Below are 19,329 nucleotides of genomic sequence, written 5' to 3' on the forward strand. Positions count from 1 at the left end.
CAGTTTTGCATGTTTTTTGAAACCCGAGCCCTCTGAGCCTGTTCAGCTCTTTTGTCTGTTGGAGAGAGCATGTGTCCCGAAAACAAAGAGCGTCTTCTTCACACCTGTTGTCCATGTGGCATGCGCCTACAGAACACCCTCCTAACCCGCATGTATCCTCCTTCCTTTTCTCTCCCTTTTCTGCTCACTACAGCGGCAGTAATGAAACATCAATTTGACCCAGCAGGAAACCTGAGGAACCTTTGCCCTCGTGAGGGACGGATACCAGCCCTCGACAGAGGGAGGAAGGTGGAAAGCAAAGGTGGATCACCCCAAAACCCCTCCTTATAGGCGCACCTTGCTCTCCAGCGTGTCCCTGGGGTCCAGGCTCCATCTGAGAACAGTATTACTGCAGACGTCAGCCTGTTCAAATGAACCATAAGGAAAGAATAAGGGAATGTATCGGGTTAGCGAAGAAGAAGTGCCAAACCACTCAACGTGGGACTTCAACCATCCCAGCATGCCGAGCGACACGCTCCGACTGACTGACAGGTGGACTTGAAGGGACTTCAGTTGTTTTGTAGGTAATTTTGTTTGATCGCACAAGGCTGAAACTGTGTCGAGACATTTTGTGCTCACAGAAGGCTGAAATGTTCTTGGCCCGTCCTCATAGAGGAGCTTGACTAATGCCTTCCTCGTGTAATTACTGTGTAGATATATATTTGCTGTCGCTGTTTTGAAATTGTAATATTTTTTAAGGCACATTTGTATATTGAAAAGCATTTTTAATAACATTTAATGCGAGACTATTTTTATCCAATGTGGTTCAATCAAAGATGTTTTTGTACTTGATTTGGAAGCGTTAATCATTTGGGTTTCTCTGGTGCTCTAGTTCCCAAAACACGACTTAAAAACACTGTTCAACTGTTATTTTCACTGGTGATGTTTAATTATGTTGGAACTGTGAAGACGTTGCCCTTAGACTCAAGGAAATGAAAATGAATGTGTTTGGTTTTTTTTTATTATTATTAATCGAAAAGTTCATCATTCATGTTCCAAAGACACAGCAGTGAAAGAGACTTGTAGGTGTTTTTAAACCATTTTTCACAACTAAAGACACTGGATTTCTTTTAAATAGCTGTATTTATTTTTATGTTTTGAGACACTGGACAAAAATTGAAGCTGTAAAAATAAAAGCTCTCTGAATTTGTATCTTTTTTGTATTATGTGAGGTCAAGTATAAACACACACACACACACACATACAGTATATATATATATATATATATATATATATATATATATACACACTGTATATGGACTGTGTATAATTATTTTGTGCATATATATATATACACACACGCATGTATATTTAAGAAAAAAAATATATATAAAAAATTTATATTTATATATAATATCAATTATATATAAATCTATATACAGTATATGCATCAAATGTTTTCTTAAATATAAGGATGTGTGTGTGTATTTATATATATAAAATAATTATACACAGTGCACCCACATATATTATGTAAACGCAAACTTTAATTTTGGATGCGATTAATTGCGATTAATTGTTTGACAGCCCTAATACATACATATATATATATATATATATATATATATATATAATTTAGTTTTTTTGACAGCCCTAATATATTCAGGTCACAGCCTGAAATTGTTAGTTAAATTTGAAATTATATAATAATATATATTATTATTTATATTAAATATTAAATACAATAAAATAAATTACACTATAAATTGAACATTTCACATTTTCAAGAAGTTAGGATTTTTTTTTTTTTTTGGTCACAAAATATGACAAAAATAATATATATATATATATATATACACTCACCGGCCACTTTATTAGGTACACCTGTCCAACTGCTCGTTAACACTTAATTTCTAAGCAGCCAATCACATGGGGGCAACTCAGTGCATTTAGGCATGTAGACATGGTCAAGACAATCTCCTGCAGTTCAAACTAGGGGTGGCACGGTTCACAAAACCCACGGTTCGGTTTGTATCACGGTTTTATGGTCACGGTTTTCGGTTCTGTACGGTTCTTGTTATTTTTTCTTTTAATCTTTAACACTCCAGAAATGTACTTCAGCATGTGATATATAGCTTAATTATCCACACTTTAGGATACAGTATTAAAAAAAAATATATTATATTCATGCAATCATGCACAAACTGAATTTGACTCTTTGACTTTAAGCACATTTTGGGACTATCTCAGAGGAAAGCTAGGTGAGATTTAGATACAGCAAGAGAGAAGAAATTGACATGCTTTTTGTTTATTTGGCAAAAAAAAAAAAAAGAATGTGTATCACTATCTCTACAAGAACTTGTGCATTTTTATCACATAAATCTTATTTACACAAAGAAATTAACTTTCATGTATCAACTGCTAACTTTTGTAGCTCTTACCAAAATTCTATCTTTTAAAAGAAAAAGAGAGGAACTCTTAAAACACTGTCTTTTAAATGTCAATATACATGAAACCTCATTGCCTATAGATAATTAAGCTATAGCAATAGCAAAGGCCATAAACATAAAGTGAAATTGAAATTCAACCTCAACACAAAAACAGTATCAACAATGCTTCTATTCCCAAAATGTGAGGTTACTTTTTTCCACTTAAAATTAAAGTGCAGGGTTTGGAAACGTATGACTGAAGCTCTTATCTATACATAAAGTGCCACTGTAGTTAAATTAAAATATCATAACATGAAATCCAAAATGTTCCCACACACCGGACTTATACCATAGACTTATACGACGCTGGCGCGTCCTCCAACTCCCTCATCTCTCCCACTTGCCATTTCTCCGCGTGCCGTGACCTGCAGCACTCCATACTCCACTTTTACTGGCTTGTTTATTAACTTGAACCGGCGCTGCACAGAGCGATCGGTAATGACATCAAATACCGCGAAAGTGATGAATGCATACGGAGCCGACTCGCTCTAGTGTGATGTTATTCACCGGTCGCTCTGTGCAGCGCCGGTCCAAGTCGAACAAGTTTGTCGCGCGAAAAGAAAACACACGTCACATACGGGCACGAGGTTACATTGCGCATGCGTCGAACCGTGAGACGCACACGCGCTCCGAACCGAGACAAGCGAACCGAACGGTTCGGGTGTTTTTTCATGTACCGTGCCACCCCTAGTTCAAACCGAGCATCAGTATGGGGAAGAAAGGTGATTTGAGTGACTTTGAACGTGGCATGATTGTTGGTGCCAGAAGGGCTGGTCTGAGTATTTCAGAAACTGCTAATCTACTGGGATTTTCACGCACAACCATCTCTAGGGTTTACAGAGAATGGTCCGAAAAAGAAAAAACATCCAGTGAGCGGCAGTTCTGTGGGCGGAAATGCCTTGTTGATGCCAGAGGTCAGAGGAGAATGGCCAGACTGGTTCGAGCTGATAGAAGGGCAACAGTGACTCAAATAACCACCCGTTACAACCAAGGTGGGCAGAAGAGCATCTCTGAACGCACAGTACGTCGAACTTTGAGGCAGATGGGCTACAGCAGCAGAAGACCACACCGGGTGCCACTCCTTTCAGCTAAGAACAGGAAACTGAGGCTACAATTTGCACAAGCTCATCGAAATTGGACAATAGAAGATTGGAAAAACGTTGCCTGGTCTGATGAGTCTCGATTTCTGCTGCGACATTCGATGGTAGGGTCAGAATTTGGCGTCTACAACATGAAAGCATGGATCCATCCTGCCTTGTATCAACGGTTCAGGCTGGTGGTGGTGGTGTCATGGTGTGGGGAATATTTTCTTGGCACTCTTTGGGCCCCTTGGTACCAATTGAGCATCGTTGCAACGCCACAGCCTACCTGAGTATTGTTGCTGACCATGTCCATCCCTTTATGACCACAATGTACCCAACTTCTGATGGCTACTTTCAGCAGGATAATGCGCCATGTCATAAAGCTGGAATCATCTCAGACTGGTTTCTTGAACATGACAATGAGTTCGCTGTACTCAAATGGCCTCCACAGTCACCAGATCTCAATCCAATAGAGCATCTTTGGGATGTGGTGGAACGGGAGATTCGCATCATGGATGTGCAGCCGACAAATCTGCGGCAACTGTGTGATGCCATCATGTCAATATGGACCAAACTCCCTGAGGAATGCTTCCAGCACCTTGTTGAATCTATGCCACGAAGAATTGAGGCAGTTCTGAAGGCAAAAGGGGGTCCAACCCGTTACTAACATGGGGTACCTAATAAAGTGGCCGGTGAGTGTATATATATATATATATATATATATATATATATATATATATGCACTGTGTATAATTATTTTATGCATATATATATATATATACACACGCATGTATATTTAAGAAAAAAAATATATATATAAAAAATTTATATTTATATATAATATCAATTATATATAAATCTATATACAGTATATGCATCAAATTTTTTCTTAAATATAAGGATGTGTGTGTGTATTTATATATATAAAATAATTATACACAGTGCACCCACATATATTATGTAAACGCAAACTTTAATTTTGGATGCGATTAATTGCGATTAATTGTTTGACAGCCCTAATACATACATATATATATATATATATATAATTTAGTTTTTTTGACAGCCCTAATATATTCAGGTCACAGCCTGAAATTGTTAGTTAAATTTGAAATTATATAATAATATATATTATTATTTACATTAAATATTAAATACAATAAAATAAATTACACTATAAATTGAACATTTCATTTCACATTTTCAAGAAGTTAGGATTTTTTTTTTTTTTTGGTCACAAAATATGACAAAAATTATATATATATATATATATATATATATATAAAATTTCAAATTATTTTATATATTTTTTTTTTATTTAATATTTAATATATATTAATTCTAATATATTTATATAATATATTAACTCTAATATATTTAATATATATTAAATATTATATATTTTATATATTATATATTGTATATGAAATGTAACAAATTCATAAAAATCATTAAAAAATAATAAAAATCTTAAAAGTAATTTGTTTAAAAAAACATGCATTTAAGGCAGCTAGAGACCCAAGTGGACAATATATTAGTTATACAGAATTGTTGTTCTTGTTTCTTTTAACACATTTGCCATTTCATAACCTCTTAATCGAGTATTTTATTCAAATGTATGAATACTGCTCTACTGCTTTACATCTTTAGGCTACATTGCTTCGGGCATATTTCACAAACAAACCTTCTTTGTGAGTGAAGCAATCAATATGACCCTTGTTTTATTGTTAGTCAATATATTATTGCTTAATTCCATAATACTAGTATCCGTATAGTATCTTGAAATACAGCACTGGAACATGCTTCCATGTCACCTTCCATGTGCCTTGATACCACACACTTTGTGTTAGCATCTAGCTTATTTCAACTATGTATAGGCCTATATATATATACACACACACACACACCAGGTATGGTAGGCTTTATATGAATGCAAGCTTCATCACTAGGTTAGTTTGAGTGTCTTGTTTGAGATTTACTTCACTCAGGCCTGCTTTCTGCCCTTTACCCTGAATTCCAGTGTGACACATTTACTGTCGCATGTGGCAGAGCAAGAATCCCTCTTCAGCTGAGCTTGATTACCCTAAGTGATCTTAACTGCCTCACTTCAAAGGAAACATGAAATATTAACAACTGAAGTGAATGATCTCTAAGCTCATGCTCAAAATCAAAAAGTAGTGTGGTAGAATATCTTCATTTCCAATGTTGGGGAAAGATACTTTTAAAAGTAATGTGTTAAAATCTGGCATTACTCCCCCAAAAGTTACTTTTTATGGAAAGTAATGCGTTAAAATAATTTTACGTATCTTTTTCTGACCTGGTCTGGGGTTTGTTGTATTTATAATTTAAGTTTTTTGGGGGGCAAATGTAAAGGCCCTTCAACCGAAACGAGAAGTAAACATGAAAACTGTTTAAATAAACTTTTTTATTCTAAACGATCTTTACAAAAAAAAAAAAAGAAAAAACTAACGTTAACAAACGAGACATTATTATAAAGTGTCAACGACTAAAGTTTGTTATTTTCAACATTTTAGTAAGACATTAGTCAAAGCAAAAGATGAATCTGTTAATATTTTTTAATGGACCTGAGCTAGCATGAACTAACAATGGACAGATGTATTTTGTTGACAAATATTTCAGTAACAAATGCATTAGCAAAAGTTAAACTTCTTATAAACTAAATATGACTTCCTTTTAAAGTGTTACCGGAATATGGAACATTAGAAAAATAAATAGGGTATGGTTATGTAAAATGGGTTGTAAATAGCAAGTAATATGTATGAAAGAGCATTCCTCTGCTGTCAGGACTGACAGGGTTTGGGCAGAAATCTAGCGGGATGGATAGAGTTACAGCTACTTAAGAGTTGTCAGTCAGCTTGGTGCTGATAAACTTTGGCCCTTCCTGAAGTCTCACATAGTTAGTGCCATCAGAAAAAGAGAGAAAGTATGGGAAAAAGAGGGCGAAACAGGTTGGAAATGGCCTTTGGGAAATAGTTTCTCTCTTCATTTGGTATTCCTTCAGTATATTTGATAAAGAAAGAAAAGAAATACATGAAAAGAGGTAGTTTGTCTGGATACTTCGGGGTAAGCTGTGCCACTGGCCAAACTAATAGTATACTAAAGCTTTTATTTACATATTTTGTGTATGCTAGTTTTATTATGATTGTATGAAGAAAAATAATATTATCATTTTTTTGACAACATAATTTTGTTTAGTATTTACACTTTTGCAGACACAATAATATAAAATATATTAAATTAATTGTAAATTGTTTCTCAGGCAGAATGTGATGAATTTTTAACCTGCTAATTCCATTATGCTAATACAGCTAGCTAGCTAAACACTGGCCGACAGGGGTCATCTTTAAAAGGTGTTACAATCCCTTTTCATACAACTAAAAATGGTTTATTTTTAATAATCTTACAGTGGAAAAGAAAGACAGATATGTGCCAGCCAGTGATAAAACAAAAAGGAACTGATGGGATTTCAAAGAAAAAACAGATCAGTCAATTGCGAAGACGAAGTTTAAAGCCAGTGGTGAGGATTCTGAGACGTCGGACAATGAAAACTCAAAGATCCAAAGGACGTGTGGGTAAAAGGTGCTGTGGCCACGGTTTATGCTTCTTGTGTGGTTTGTGAATTATTACAACTTACCCCAGCATGTGTTAAATCCTACCCCGGCAGAGATTTGAATTGATGCCTATTGCAGTAAACAAGTCGGTGCATTCTTGCTCAAAAATTCAGTGAGTTACTGATGCTGAAGCAAAAAGTGTGACAGCCATAACTCCCATCTCCCTCAATGGTTGAGACACAGTAAAATATAATATACGATTGTCTGTATTTTGTGAGGCAGTTTCCATAGCTTTTAGCGCCATCTATTGGCATATTTGTTACCTCAGGTTCAAACAAAAGGATTTAGGAAGGAACAGTTCAATTCAAAATTAAAAAATTCTGTCATCATTTACTCACTCTCAAGTAGTTTTAAACCTGTATGAGTTTCGTTCTTCTACTGAATACAAAGGAAGATATTCTGAAGAATGTTGGTAACCAAACAGTTGATGGACACCATTGACTTAAGTCTCTTTAAGTCTCTGGTGTATATTTTCAGGAGTATTTCTGTCTCCCTTAAAAGAGTCTTAATTTTGTGGTTTTGATGCATTTCTGAACCATGTATGGTCTCAACAACTGAAGTGTTGGTGTGTCGTTTGGTCTCTGGTCTACTTGTAGTATACCAAAAGTGATAATTACCACAACCACTGCTTAGGGTGGTATTTTTCACTCTGCACAAGAGAAAGTAGTCATCACAGGAGTTAAAAATTGAAGAAAAAAAACACACACATTAGCTTCAGTTCATCAAAGTTGTCATCCTAATCCTTAAATCAACACGCATGGCTCTGAGCCTCAAGTGGTCTACTGGTCTGAATCAGTCTGGATCATGGGAGGGTATGATCTCTATTGACTCAGCTCCTTTTTTTAAGAACTTGACCTCTCTTACTGTTTGGGTGTTAGTTCACCCAAAAATTCACCCCTCATGTCAAATTTTCTGAAGAGACTCATTCACTTATGACAAACAGATTGAATTAGTCTTTAATTTACAAATTAACATTAATCAGCAAGAACTAACTTCATTGGTTCTTGCAGAAGCTCAAACGTGCTTCGTAACATGAGAATGACCCTCATTGGCTCTTGCTAAAGCTCAACGTGCTGCGTAACACGAGAATGAACCTCATTGGTTCTTGCTGAAGCTCAAACGTGTTTCGTAACACGAGAATGAACCTCATTGGTTCTTGCTGAAGCTCAAACGTGTTTCGTAACACGAGAATGAACCTCATTGGTTCTTGCTGAAGCTCAAACGTGTTTCGTAACACGAGAATGAACCTCATTGGTTCTTGCAGAAGCTCAAACGTGCTTCGTTACACAAGAATGAACCTCATTGGTTCTTGCTAAAGCTCAAACGTGCTTCGTAACACGAGAATGAACCTCATTGGTTCTTGCAGAAGCTCAAACGTGCTTCGTTACACAAGAATGAACCTTATTGGTTCTTGCTAAAGCTCAAACGTGCTGCGTAACACGAGAATGAACCTCATTGGTTCTTGCTAAAGCTCAAACGTGCTTCGTAACACAAGAATGAACCTCATTGGTGCTAAAGCTCAAACGTGCTTCACAAGAATGAACCTCATTGGTTCTTGCAGAAGCTCAAACGTGCTGCGTAACAGCCTAAATTCAATGTGTTTATTATATAAAGTGATCGAGTCTCTTCATAAAATTTGGACTAAATGACTCCTTTCAAATGGATTTGATTTACAAACTCTTTATGAACTTTTTGAAGCATCATAGTTGCGTAGCTGTCAATGGATGGACAGAAAGCTCTCAGATTTCATTAAAAATATCTTCATTTGTATTCCGAAGATGAACGAAGGTCTTGATGACATTATGAGTTGCCTAAGTAGTGAGAATTTTCATTTTTGGGTGAACTCATTTAAAAATAGCAGTGCAACATATGAGCAGATTCTCATCATTATAATTTAATTGACATTAACAGTATATATTGTCTAAATCCAGGCACACTTACTGTTGTGAAAGACTCAGTTTAAATGGTTAAGGTAGGTTTGGTCAAGTGTGATTAAGATCATTAATGGCATGAGCGATTTATTGCTTGATGAAATTTAGCCTAGTATGACACGTAATTAAACACATTTTAACAGGTCTTGATGAATCTTGCATGGTTAAGAAGATATAAGAATAAGATATGTGAGTGAAATTTAAAGATGCTATTATGTAAAGCATCAAACAAATATGTTTAAAACGACGAACGTTCACCACTAAAACATCTCCGGTGATATCTGGCGCCATCTAGCGGTAAAGCCACTGGACCTTCAAGTCTCTTCAAGGAATGAATGACTTACTTAAATCATTTGCTTTGCAAAGTGTAGCTCCTGTAATCTTATCAGTAAAGAATGTATTTATTCTTGTTTTAAAGGAGATTATTGATTAAGTCTAGCAGTCAAAGGTCTCCCTCATGGGCCAAGAGTTCGAGAGTTCTGCTCGTCATGTTTTTTTTTTTTTTTTTTTTTTTTTTTTTATTATTTATTTCAGGCAATGGCACAAAAGTACAAGGCAGACAAAATGTTTGTTAAGTCATACAGTGCAAAAAGAAACAAGAAACAAACAAAAAAACAACAACAAAAAACAAACAAAAAAAAACAAAAAAACAACAACAAAACAATTTTCATTTTATTTAATTCGAAACAGAATACGTCTCTTCGTTTAACTGTTTCAATATTTAACAGTAAACATGAACTAACTTTTTTTATGAATGGATATACTGTATAATATTACTAATACAATAATGATGAAGCATAATTGATATGACTTCAGTTGGTGTGGTCCGTACTCAATTTTCTATATATTTTTTAAATAATATTTATGTAATTGTATTATGAGGGATAACAGATAGTGCAAATAGATATTTGCCATTTTAATCACATCTTCACTGGTTCACTAGTAATTTGTCACGCAGTGTCCAAGTATCCAAATATTCATATTTAATATAGACTAGTCGCACAACAATTAATATAAAGGCATAAATATGCATGTAATATTATAAATGATAATAACAATAAGTAAAAGTAAAAAAAAAATGCATTGTCGTCACGTATATTCGTCACGTCAGCTGCCCAAAAACCATGCATGTCAATTATAGTAACAAATAGACAGTGCTGCGGCCCCTTTAAGAGATCAGTAGACTCGTTTAAGAGATCTGCCAGTCTGCTGTGTGTGTGTTCAGTGACATCAACAACACACGCAGATCCCTGTTCTCTGGAGGGGGACTGACATTAACTCGCACACACTAAAAGCTCCAGGGACATCGTGCGGCTCTTTTTCAGACAGCAGAGGGGAAGCTGGGATATATTTGCAGCAGGTGTTCCTGAAGGATCTATCACAGACTATAGCAGGGTTCATGAAACTTTGCTACGATTTGCGAGCTAGGTAAGCTGACCTTTAAACAGATTCAAGACGGCAACAGGCGATGTACAGTTATGTCTTCTTCACCGCTGTCATAATTCATAGAGATAGCCCATTTCTATTCAGAATTTCTGTTCTTGAAAACGAAGCTATCACGGACAGTGTCGCACTAAGAGCTCGCTGATTTAAATAGCTTGTATACGTCATAATCTAATGTGTCATGTCTTTGTTTAATGTGGGGTTTAATGCGCGGCCGTTATTCTGTCAGACACGCCGATCAAGGGACAAAATGTATCATTCTGTGGAGAACGGATAGATTGTGTCCACACACGACATGTAGACGGCCTAGAGAACATGCGTATGATATTGATGATGATGATGATGATGATGATGATGGTGGAGGAGTGAAAGTTGTTAACGTTACATGTGTCAGTGATGTTTCAATAATTGTCGCGTGACTCGCGTGATGTTCAAGTGAAGTCATTCACTCATCATTTAACGTTACTGATTCATTGATCAACTGATTGTTCCGTTTAGGTATGATCACTCGCATAGGCGGAGTTTCGTTTTTGTGCTGATTATAATAATTCGAATATTAAAGGAATTGAACAATTAAAGGATTAAAATGGATATAAGGGAGTGGTAACAAGTTCTACTGCCTACTGGTCAAATTTTAGTTCACCTAGAAATGAAAATTGTGTCATTGACTCACCCCCAAGTTGTTCCAAACCTGTATGAGTTTCTTTCTTGTGCTGAATACAAAATAATATATTTTGAAGAATGTTGGTAATCAATGTTGGTTGCCTTTGACTTCCTTAGTATTCTTTTCCTACTATGTATGGAAGTCAGTGGTGTCCACTAACTGTTTGATTACTGACCGTTTTTCTTCAGAAGGAAGGAGCTCATATTTGAAACAACTTGAGGGTGAGTAGCCTAAATTATTTTTGATGAGCTATCCCTTAAACTATTTGAAAATATTATTTTATTTAAAAAATGTGCACACATTTACTCTTATTCGTATGTCTAATATGTCGAAAACACAAACGTTTCTTGTGTCATCACATTAATTTATGGCGAAAATGGCGAAATTTCATAAAAAGTTGAGTAGTTTGCATTACTAGATATTTTATTTCTGGTGGTCGCTGAACATTTCTATTGTAAAACAGTTCTTTCCACTAACTCTCATTGCAGCAACTGTATAAGACTGTAAAAAAATTATTTGATTTGATTGGCCGTCTCGATCATTTTGTTACAGGCAAAGCAGCCTAAAAACGTTATCAGCTTTAACTTAAACTTTTGTCATCCAAACAACACACAGATTTACTCATTCTTCACAAAAATTATAAGAAAAGACAAAAATTAAATGGGAAGATCTGAATTCTATTATTATTTAATTAATTTATTCAAAATCATTGTCCATCGATGCCTAGATTCATTTATTGATTGAGCCACTGATTCATTTATCCATTGTGAAATCAACGTGAATTTCATGAAAATAAACCGATTCATATAATTCAATAAACATTCAGCAAACTATTGAATCAATGGTTAATTCAATAAAATAATCTGAATCGTTGAGGTCAATCGATCCATTGAGTGCTTGATTTGTTGATTCATCTTTAGATAGATTCAATGACCTATCGAGTCACTGATTCAAATCAACTGAATCATTAAAATCAGCTGAATCATTGATCTTTTGAATCATTAGTGAATTCAACTTTTGATTAACTGATTCGTGGATTTAGTAATTGTTTAACTATTAGTCACTGATTCATGTATCCATTGAATCACTGATTGAGAAATGAATCAGTCATTTTCAGATTCAGCTGTTTTCTCAAGCAATGATCGGTGTAAAAGCAGGATTCCTGCACTGAGAGAGTTTATGTAGGCAAGTAGCACCTGTAGCTTTGAACTCCGAGAATGACTAATTCTCAAATAAAGAAGATTTAATCTCTCTCTCAGATATATGAATAGATAGTGTTCAGATAGAAGTAATTCAGAGGACCTCGGTGGTGGATATTCCTGTATAGAGATCTGTGGGTGGTCACATTTTTTTCCGCCTTGTGTACTTGATTAGAGACTTCTGCAGCTCACACAGCATGCAGAATTACAATAACAGCCAAATATGATTTCATAATAATAAGCACAGAGAGCTCTCAAACCAATCCCTGTTCAATAATGTAATTCCAGAGAGGGACGGTTACAATTGAATCTCCTGTCCCCATTGTTTTGTTTGTCTCTCATGGCTCTATGCCATTATTTTCTCTACGTAATACCTTTTTATTCTTATCGTGTCATTTAAAAAGTTTTCAAATGCTGTTATAATTGACTCGTCCTCAAGTTCATATTCAACACCTTTATGACTTTCTTGCTTCCATGGAAAAAAAATGTTTTTTAGGCTTGAGCAGAAGTGAAATGGGGGAAGAATATGTGTTTTTTTCATGGTTTTTAGGGTTCATATGATTACATGATGACGGGTTTTTTGAAACCGTTTCAAAAAGGGTTGCCAAATAAATTCTGTGGGAAATCCACATATGACACTTTCTCCTAAACAACTGTGGTCAGTGATTCTTGCTCAAAACCAAACCATTTCCAACCATTTGGGATGATTAGAGATTTCTTCTTGCCGTTGGTCTTCAGAACAAAACAGCAGATAGATTCCCTTTCGTGTTAAAAGTTCAGCCAGAGACTACTGAGAATATTCATTCACGTGTTTTTGTGAAAGACCTGAGAAAATAAGCACGTGTGTCAGAGAGGTAAGCTATGATTATGATATTTCGGAGAGGAGACACATTTAATCAAGGGTTGTGTTATTAATGAAATCAAAACAGTGTGTTGCATCATTTAGTGTGTACATATTCATTATAAAAGCTTCAGGTTGTTAATCATTTAATCAGCTCATTAATGTCAAGTGTATAAAACATTGCTGTTGAATAAATACATAGTTATGTTATGATGGTGTATGATTTTTAGTTGCTTCAGAATGTTTTAACTTTTGATAGAGGATGGTCCTGATTTAAGGCATGAGATCATCTCATGAAAATCTGAAATCAAATAAACACTACACAGCACTAAAACTTTTGTCAGTTGACATGAGTATAAGCCAATGCCTGTAATCTCAAATGAGCCACGAATTGGCTAATTAATTGGATTGGATGATATATATCGGCCTGTCAGTGATATTGACTTACTGTGCTAAAGCCACTTTGGTTCTTCATTATGTGGGTTGGCAGTGAACACCTGTGTTCTTTTTTTAAGGCCAATTCACATCGCACAGATAAACACCAACAAACAAGTTGGCAGTTGGTTTTAGTATTTTACAGTATGAAAAATAACTGTCATGTTCACACTGCCTCTATAGACCTCTCTTGCGGCGACGTCACAGTCACGTCACGGCGCTAGCTGGAGGCAAAACAAAGTGAAAACTGGAGGCGGCCAATACAAACCAGCACAGATTTGGCTACATAATGAGCTTAAATTATTGTTGCTATTATTAAATGTCATGTTGTTGTGTTGTTTGGTGCAAGAATTGATGAAAAATGAATGTGCTGAATCTGGAATTTTTATTTCTAGAAAATATTCACATCATTAAAATCGCACCGTAATGTCACTCTTTACATTGTCGTCGTCTCGGCGCTGGCTCGGCAGAACTGCGAATCATACACACAAGTCCTAAAGATTTATATGCCCTCAGTTTCTCTTTACGATCGGTTTCTCTATAAGGTAGGTGTAGAAGTCAGGCCACTCAACCAAGGTAACGTACGTTAATCCTGTCAGATCGTCCATGCATTGAGTGAGCGTGTAGGGGTCGGCCAATCTGGTTCCGTCCTTTAAAGATAACTTTTGGAAATAACAATTGCAGTCCTGGACAATGAGTGACCTTACACATTAAGTTAAAATCAGATTTTCTCCAGTCATTGTTAGGGTTGGGTATCGAGAATCGAGTATCGATTGGAACCGAGACTAACTTTTCGTTTTTCCCGGAATCGTTCAAAAGTTAAAATTTCAATTCCTAGTTTCGATATTCAAAGTCCGCCGAGCGGAAGAAGAAACCGCTGTACAACACCAACGAAGAAGCTTCTACCGGAAGTGTTGGGATAACCGCGCGAGTCGAACATGAGTACCTTACGTCGGCGATCCAAAGTGTGGCTTCACTTTTCTAAAAATTAACGAAATCTCGGCAAAATGCAAAATTTGTGACAAGTATTTGTGACAGAAGGAGTATTTCCTTCAGAAAGGCCGTTGGTTAGCAAGGTTAGCTCAACTTTTTTGACCCTGCCTCTTAAAAGAATCGGAATTGAGAATCGTTAGGAACCGGAATCGAAACAAGGAATCGGAATCGGAATCAGAATCGTTCAAATTCAAACGATACCCAACCCTAGTCATTGTTAAAAAAACAAGCTAACAATACTTGCTAACTAGCGTTAGTGAAGCGGCCAGAGGGATCGTTCTGCCTCCACCTAAGCTCCGCCCACAAAAAACCGTCACCATGTTTACCAACTGAAAAGGGGTCCATAGACACCAACAAACACTGAATGAACAAGGTCAGTCAGGTGAAAACAAACTCTGACCAACGCCGACTGGGGTAACAAACTGACCAGACAAAACCAAACAAACGTGTTTGTTGGTGTTTGTCTAAGCGGCGTGAATTGGCCTTGAAATGGAACTATTTATTCTCTCCTGTGTGATTTCTTACTTTGAAAGTTCCCTGTTAAGTTTGTACATTTTGTCCTTACTTTGTCATACTTTGTTGATTCTGCAGGGCTGCCATACACAATGTTAAGGTAAAGCCTAAAGCAGCTGTGTTGAACATGCTAAAGAGGCTGGACAAAATAAGATTCCGCGGTCCAAAGCGAGATGACTTCCTGGATCTACCCGAGTCCCCGACGGGGTCGGACACTGAATGTAGTGATGACATGCTACTGAGACCTCGACCTTCAATACGAGACAATGATGAGCAAAGAGACCCTGTAAGTACTTTAATTACAGATGTTCTCATTTCATTTGGCAACTTTGTTAAGAATAGGGGCTTTCGCATTGGTGGAACCTTTTCATAGTTCCTAAAACTATTGGCGGAAGAACCCAAATTTTGGCGTGTTCGCACTGAAGGAGCTAGGAATGATTTTAGTTCTAGAAACTCCTTTTAGAAAAACTAATTTAGCTCCTACTTCAGAGTCAGGTCCAATCCAGCACTATAGGAACTACCAGTGACATGAGTGTACGGCCGATTGGCCGAACGCACACGAAACACCAGCACCCGCCATTTTTAAAAAAGCTGTGTGAACACACAGATTATAGCCTATATATTTACTCCACAAACTAACATGGACAACAGTGATAGATGAGCCTACGCAACTTTGAGGGGACAAAGTCCCTATAACTAAATTCTTACAACTACCCGGTGCGAAAGCCCCTTATGAAGTACTTGTTTAGGAATTTCTGTATTGGCGCCTTCATTTCCTTTTCCACTACACAGTACCAGCTTGACTCGACTCGGCTCGGCTCGCCTTTGTTTGGTTTTCCACTATGTAAAAGTTGCACCTGTACCTGCTTTCGGGTACTTTTTTTGTACCACCTCCGGCGAGGTTCTGAGCGAGCTAAGGCGATACTAAATTGTTACGTGAAAACAATGCCGACGGCTGATTGGTAAGAGAGAATCGTCACCATTCACTGCGTCATCATTACACTCGCCAGATGGAGTATCCAGAATAATTTAATAGTTTGGCCAGAGACAGTTACTAAACTAGCTACTAAACTGGCAACTCGGAAGAATACGCCATGGTCAAACAAAGAGGTGCAGACTTTCCTTTGTTTGGTTGCGGAAGAGAGGATCCAGTGAGAGCTTGATGACCGGCGTCGCTATGATGACCGGGTACTGTTTGTGTCGGTACTGTCTCCAATGGAAAACTGAGCGAAAAGTGAGCCGAGCTGGTACTAGTAATGGAAAAACGCCATATGTTAGTTATTATAGAAGGTCCGTTGCAAAACCTATAATGAGCCTACCTAGGAATAATATGTTTGCTTCCCACACAAAAGATAGGTAGCAACATTATGCTGTCTTCTAAGGTACATGTATTGTTTGGCCGAATGACTTGGCCTTGGGTTCTCATTTTGGGCCCTTAGTTTAGCTCTTTGCTCAGCCAACACTGGTTAAATGTCCGTTACCAAATATTCTAGACCACAAAAGGTCAGAGGAAAACTGTGTAGGCTTATTTTGCCAATTGTACCCTTTTGAGAGAAGTTATTCCCTGAACACATTGCGCTGATGATTAACATAATTCATTCAGCATTGGAAAGTATCAATAAAAATGCACTGTTTATTACCTGGTAAAAGTTTGATAATGTCAGCATATTGACATGCTGATGGTAAATTGAAATCAATTGTGAGTTAAGTCCACAGGGCTCTTTGTATGGCATGTGGTGGTGTTGTTGCCTATGTACAGCTTTTAAAATCATTTGAAGATTGATGGCTACTAGAATGTTGTGTTAAAGGACTTGCACAAAAATCAGTTTTCTCTATTAAAATTGTGCTTGTGATAAATCTATTTTAGGGTCTGACCTTTTCACATTATCTCATTCGTTATCTTCCATAATGTTTTAAATATCTCTGTTGTCTTATTCGCCTGGTTAAACTGAGTTGATATGCAGGGAGCAAGAAATGCAGTCCTTGTTACTGTCATCCTGCAGCCGAATGATGCTTTAATGCACTCCTGTTAAAACCAGACACTGCTGCTTCAGTCTGGTACCTTTTCATTTCACAGATGCTTCATGGAAGAATTCCTTGCCGTAATCGTGTTAGAGATGTTTTCTGAGAGGTTTATAGTCATAGTTGTGTAATTTGGTGTTCTGATTATTTTGAGGCTTTCCCCTCAATGATGGAGCCTCAGATTAGTCATGGTGTTGCATAAGTGTCTCACAATAGAGCCAACCTCCTCTGCTTCCATCTGCAACATTAGGGTGCGTTTTTTAAACGTAAACTGATGGGTGACATTCATGTTGGGTTTTTTTTTTCTCTAGGATGCTGTAGAGCATCTTTCTCTATGGGAAGGTGTCTAATTCTCACTCCTTATCCATGGCTCTGTTCGAAAACCTAGTAAGTTGCCCACCGAGGCAGTGGTTTCAGGGATCTTTGAGTGTTCAAAATAGTATATTGCTAAACTATCCATCCATTCTCCCAACAGCTTGTCCTAAATAGGGTCACATGAGTCCTGGCGCTTATCCTAGCATCTCGGGACACCTTGAATGGATGGCCAGTCCATCGCAGGGCTGCACACATACTGGCAATTCAATCTCTTCTGCTCACCTATCCTGTCTGTCTTTAGATTGTCGGAGAAACCAAAGCACCCAGAATAAACCCAAACCAACAAAGACCTTTTGGCTTAAGTGGGAGCGGCAAAACTAGATATTACATTTTTACGAAAAGCGATGCTGATCCATGGAAAACCCGTAGCTATGTTACTAGGGTATTGTGTATGGTCATCAGGTTGTTGATATGTGGTTGGTAAGGTTTTCAGAGTGGTTTTTGACATATTGCCAGGTGTTTAGCAATTGGTCCAAATCAAAAGACTTCTTTAGACTGTTTATTTTTGCATCACTATAAGGGCTTGACATTACCATTAACCAACCCATCAAATGCAGGTGGATTTCATCAGTGGTGTTGTACGCAGTCTACTAGCCACTTTGGCGGGTTGAATTTTTAACCCCCCCTGAAAAAGTAAACTTAATGTAGTGTTGTCAAAAATATTGAATTTTCGATACCGATACTGAAATATCTGAAACGCTTCCAACACTAATTTTGCGAATAGACACAGGATACCAGCTGCGCTTTCTCGTTCTGTCATCTCTCCGAAAGCTAGTTGACACACTCAAACCCGCCTCCTCTCACTCACTCATTTAATTTGCTCTGGATGAATATTGTTGGTGTTACATGGCTTGAATTTCGCCATGGGATTTGGAACTTTGGAAAACCACTTGCCACTGGCTGGTGAGCTATGAAGTTAATTTCAAGCCCTGATCACTATCATATTATAGGGTGACCAGAAGCCCCGAAAAATTCCCGAATATTATACTAAAGCTAAATCCTGAAATAAAACATTAAAAACTGTGGAAGTTGAGTCGTCCTCCAGCCAGCCCCCTCAAGTTGCAGCAGTCGCATCCGCGAGGACAGTGAATGTTCAGGCAGCCAGTCTAAACTTTTGTTTTTTTTTACGCACGAATGGATTCAAAGTAGTAGGCGCAAATTTGACGCGCTATTCGCATCTGGAGTGATTGATTCGTCGCGTCACTCTGTGCAAAAAAAAAACTTCAGCCGGGCCTTAAAGTCTGATGTCGGGTTGCACTTGAAGCAAATCATCTACACAATTATTTCGTTTTTCTAATTAATGATCAACAATTTAGTTGTAATAATAATTTTGGCACAAGGCTTATTAGCGATAGGCTATAATGACTTTCGAGTTCATGATTTTAATGTTTTTTATTTTATTTATTTTTTGTGGGTAGACTAAGGACTAATGACAGACTGTTGGTCTTTGAATAAAAATATGTTTTGTTCAGGTTTGAACCAAAACCTGACATACTGAACACAAATGTGTCTCTGAAAATTGGATATCTACTTTTAGGAAGGAGTCCTAAAACCCGTAAATAAGATAGTTTGCAAATTCAGTGTTTTTTTTTTTTATTAGAGTTTTTGGTTTAATGACTGAAATAACAAAGCTCAGGATATATATATATATATATATATATATATATATATAAAACATTTTTAAGTGGTCAAATGGTTCTCTGGGACATTGAACTTCATCACACCAAACAT

The 19,329-nt window shown here is 36.9% G+C and overlaps 2 protein-coding genes and 1 long non-coding RNA gene across 8 annotated transcripts in view; 2 read left to right on the forward strand and 1 right to left on the reverse strand.

Moving 5' to 3' along the window:
- Nucleotides 1-1,191, forward strand: part of celsr1a (cadherin EGF LAG seven-pass G-type receptor 1a) — a 103,343-nt gene extending 102,152 nt beyond the window's left edge. For 3 of the 6 annotated variants that reach the window (XM_039668491.2, XM_039668494.2, XM_039668495.2), the window contains one exon: nucleotides 224-1,191. In XM_039668491.2, the coding sequence (XP_039524425.2) occupies nucleotides 224-254 (31 nt within the window). In that variant the 3' untranslated portion in view covers nucleotides 255-1,191. Of the gene's footprint in view, nucleotides 1-193 lie in introns of all 6 variants that reach the window. The other 3 variants (XM_039668493.2, XM_089127149.1, XM_039668492.2) reach the window with 2 other exon arrangements.
- The window catches only part of LOC120477097 (uncharacterized), a 283,701-nt gene that overhangs the window by 153,742 nt on the left and 110,630 nt on the right, over nucleotides 1-19,329 (reverse strand). The window lies entirely within an intron of this gene.
- The window catches only part of gramd4a (GRAM domain containing 4a), a 49,687-nt gene continuing 40,674 nt past the window's right edge, over nucleotides 10,317-19,329 (forward strand). The window contains exons 1-2 of the mRNA XM_039668504.2: nucleotides 10,317-10,541; nucleotides 15,280-15,487. Coding sequence (XP_039524438.1) covers nucleotides 10,513-10,541; nucleotides 15,280-15,487 — 237 coding nt within the window. The 5' untranslated portion in view covers nucleotides 10,317-10,512. The remainder of the gene's footprint in view (nucleotides 10,542-15,279; nucleotides 15,488-19,329) is intronic.

Source organism: Pimephales promelas, chromosome 24 (genome assembly GCF_988280905.1).
Source record: "Pimephales promelas chromosome 24, fPimPro1.hap1.1, whole genome shotgun sequence".
Lineage (NCBI taxonomy): Eukaryota > Metazoa > Chordata > Actinopteri > Cypriniformes > Leuciscidae > Pimephales > Pimephales promelas.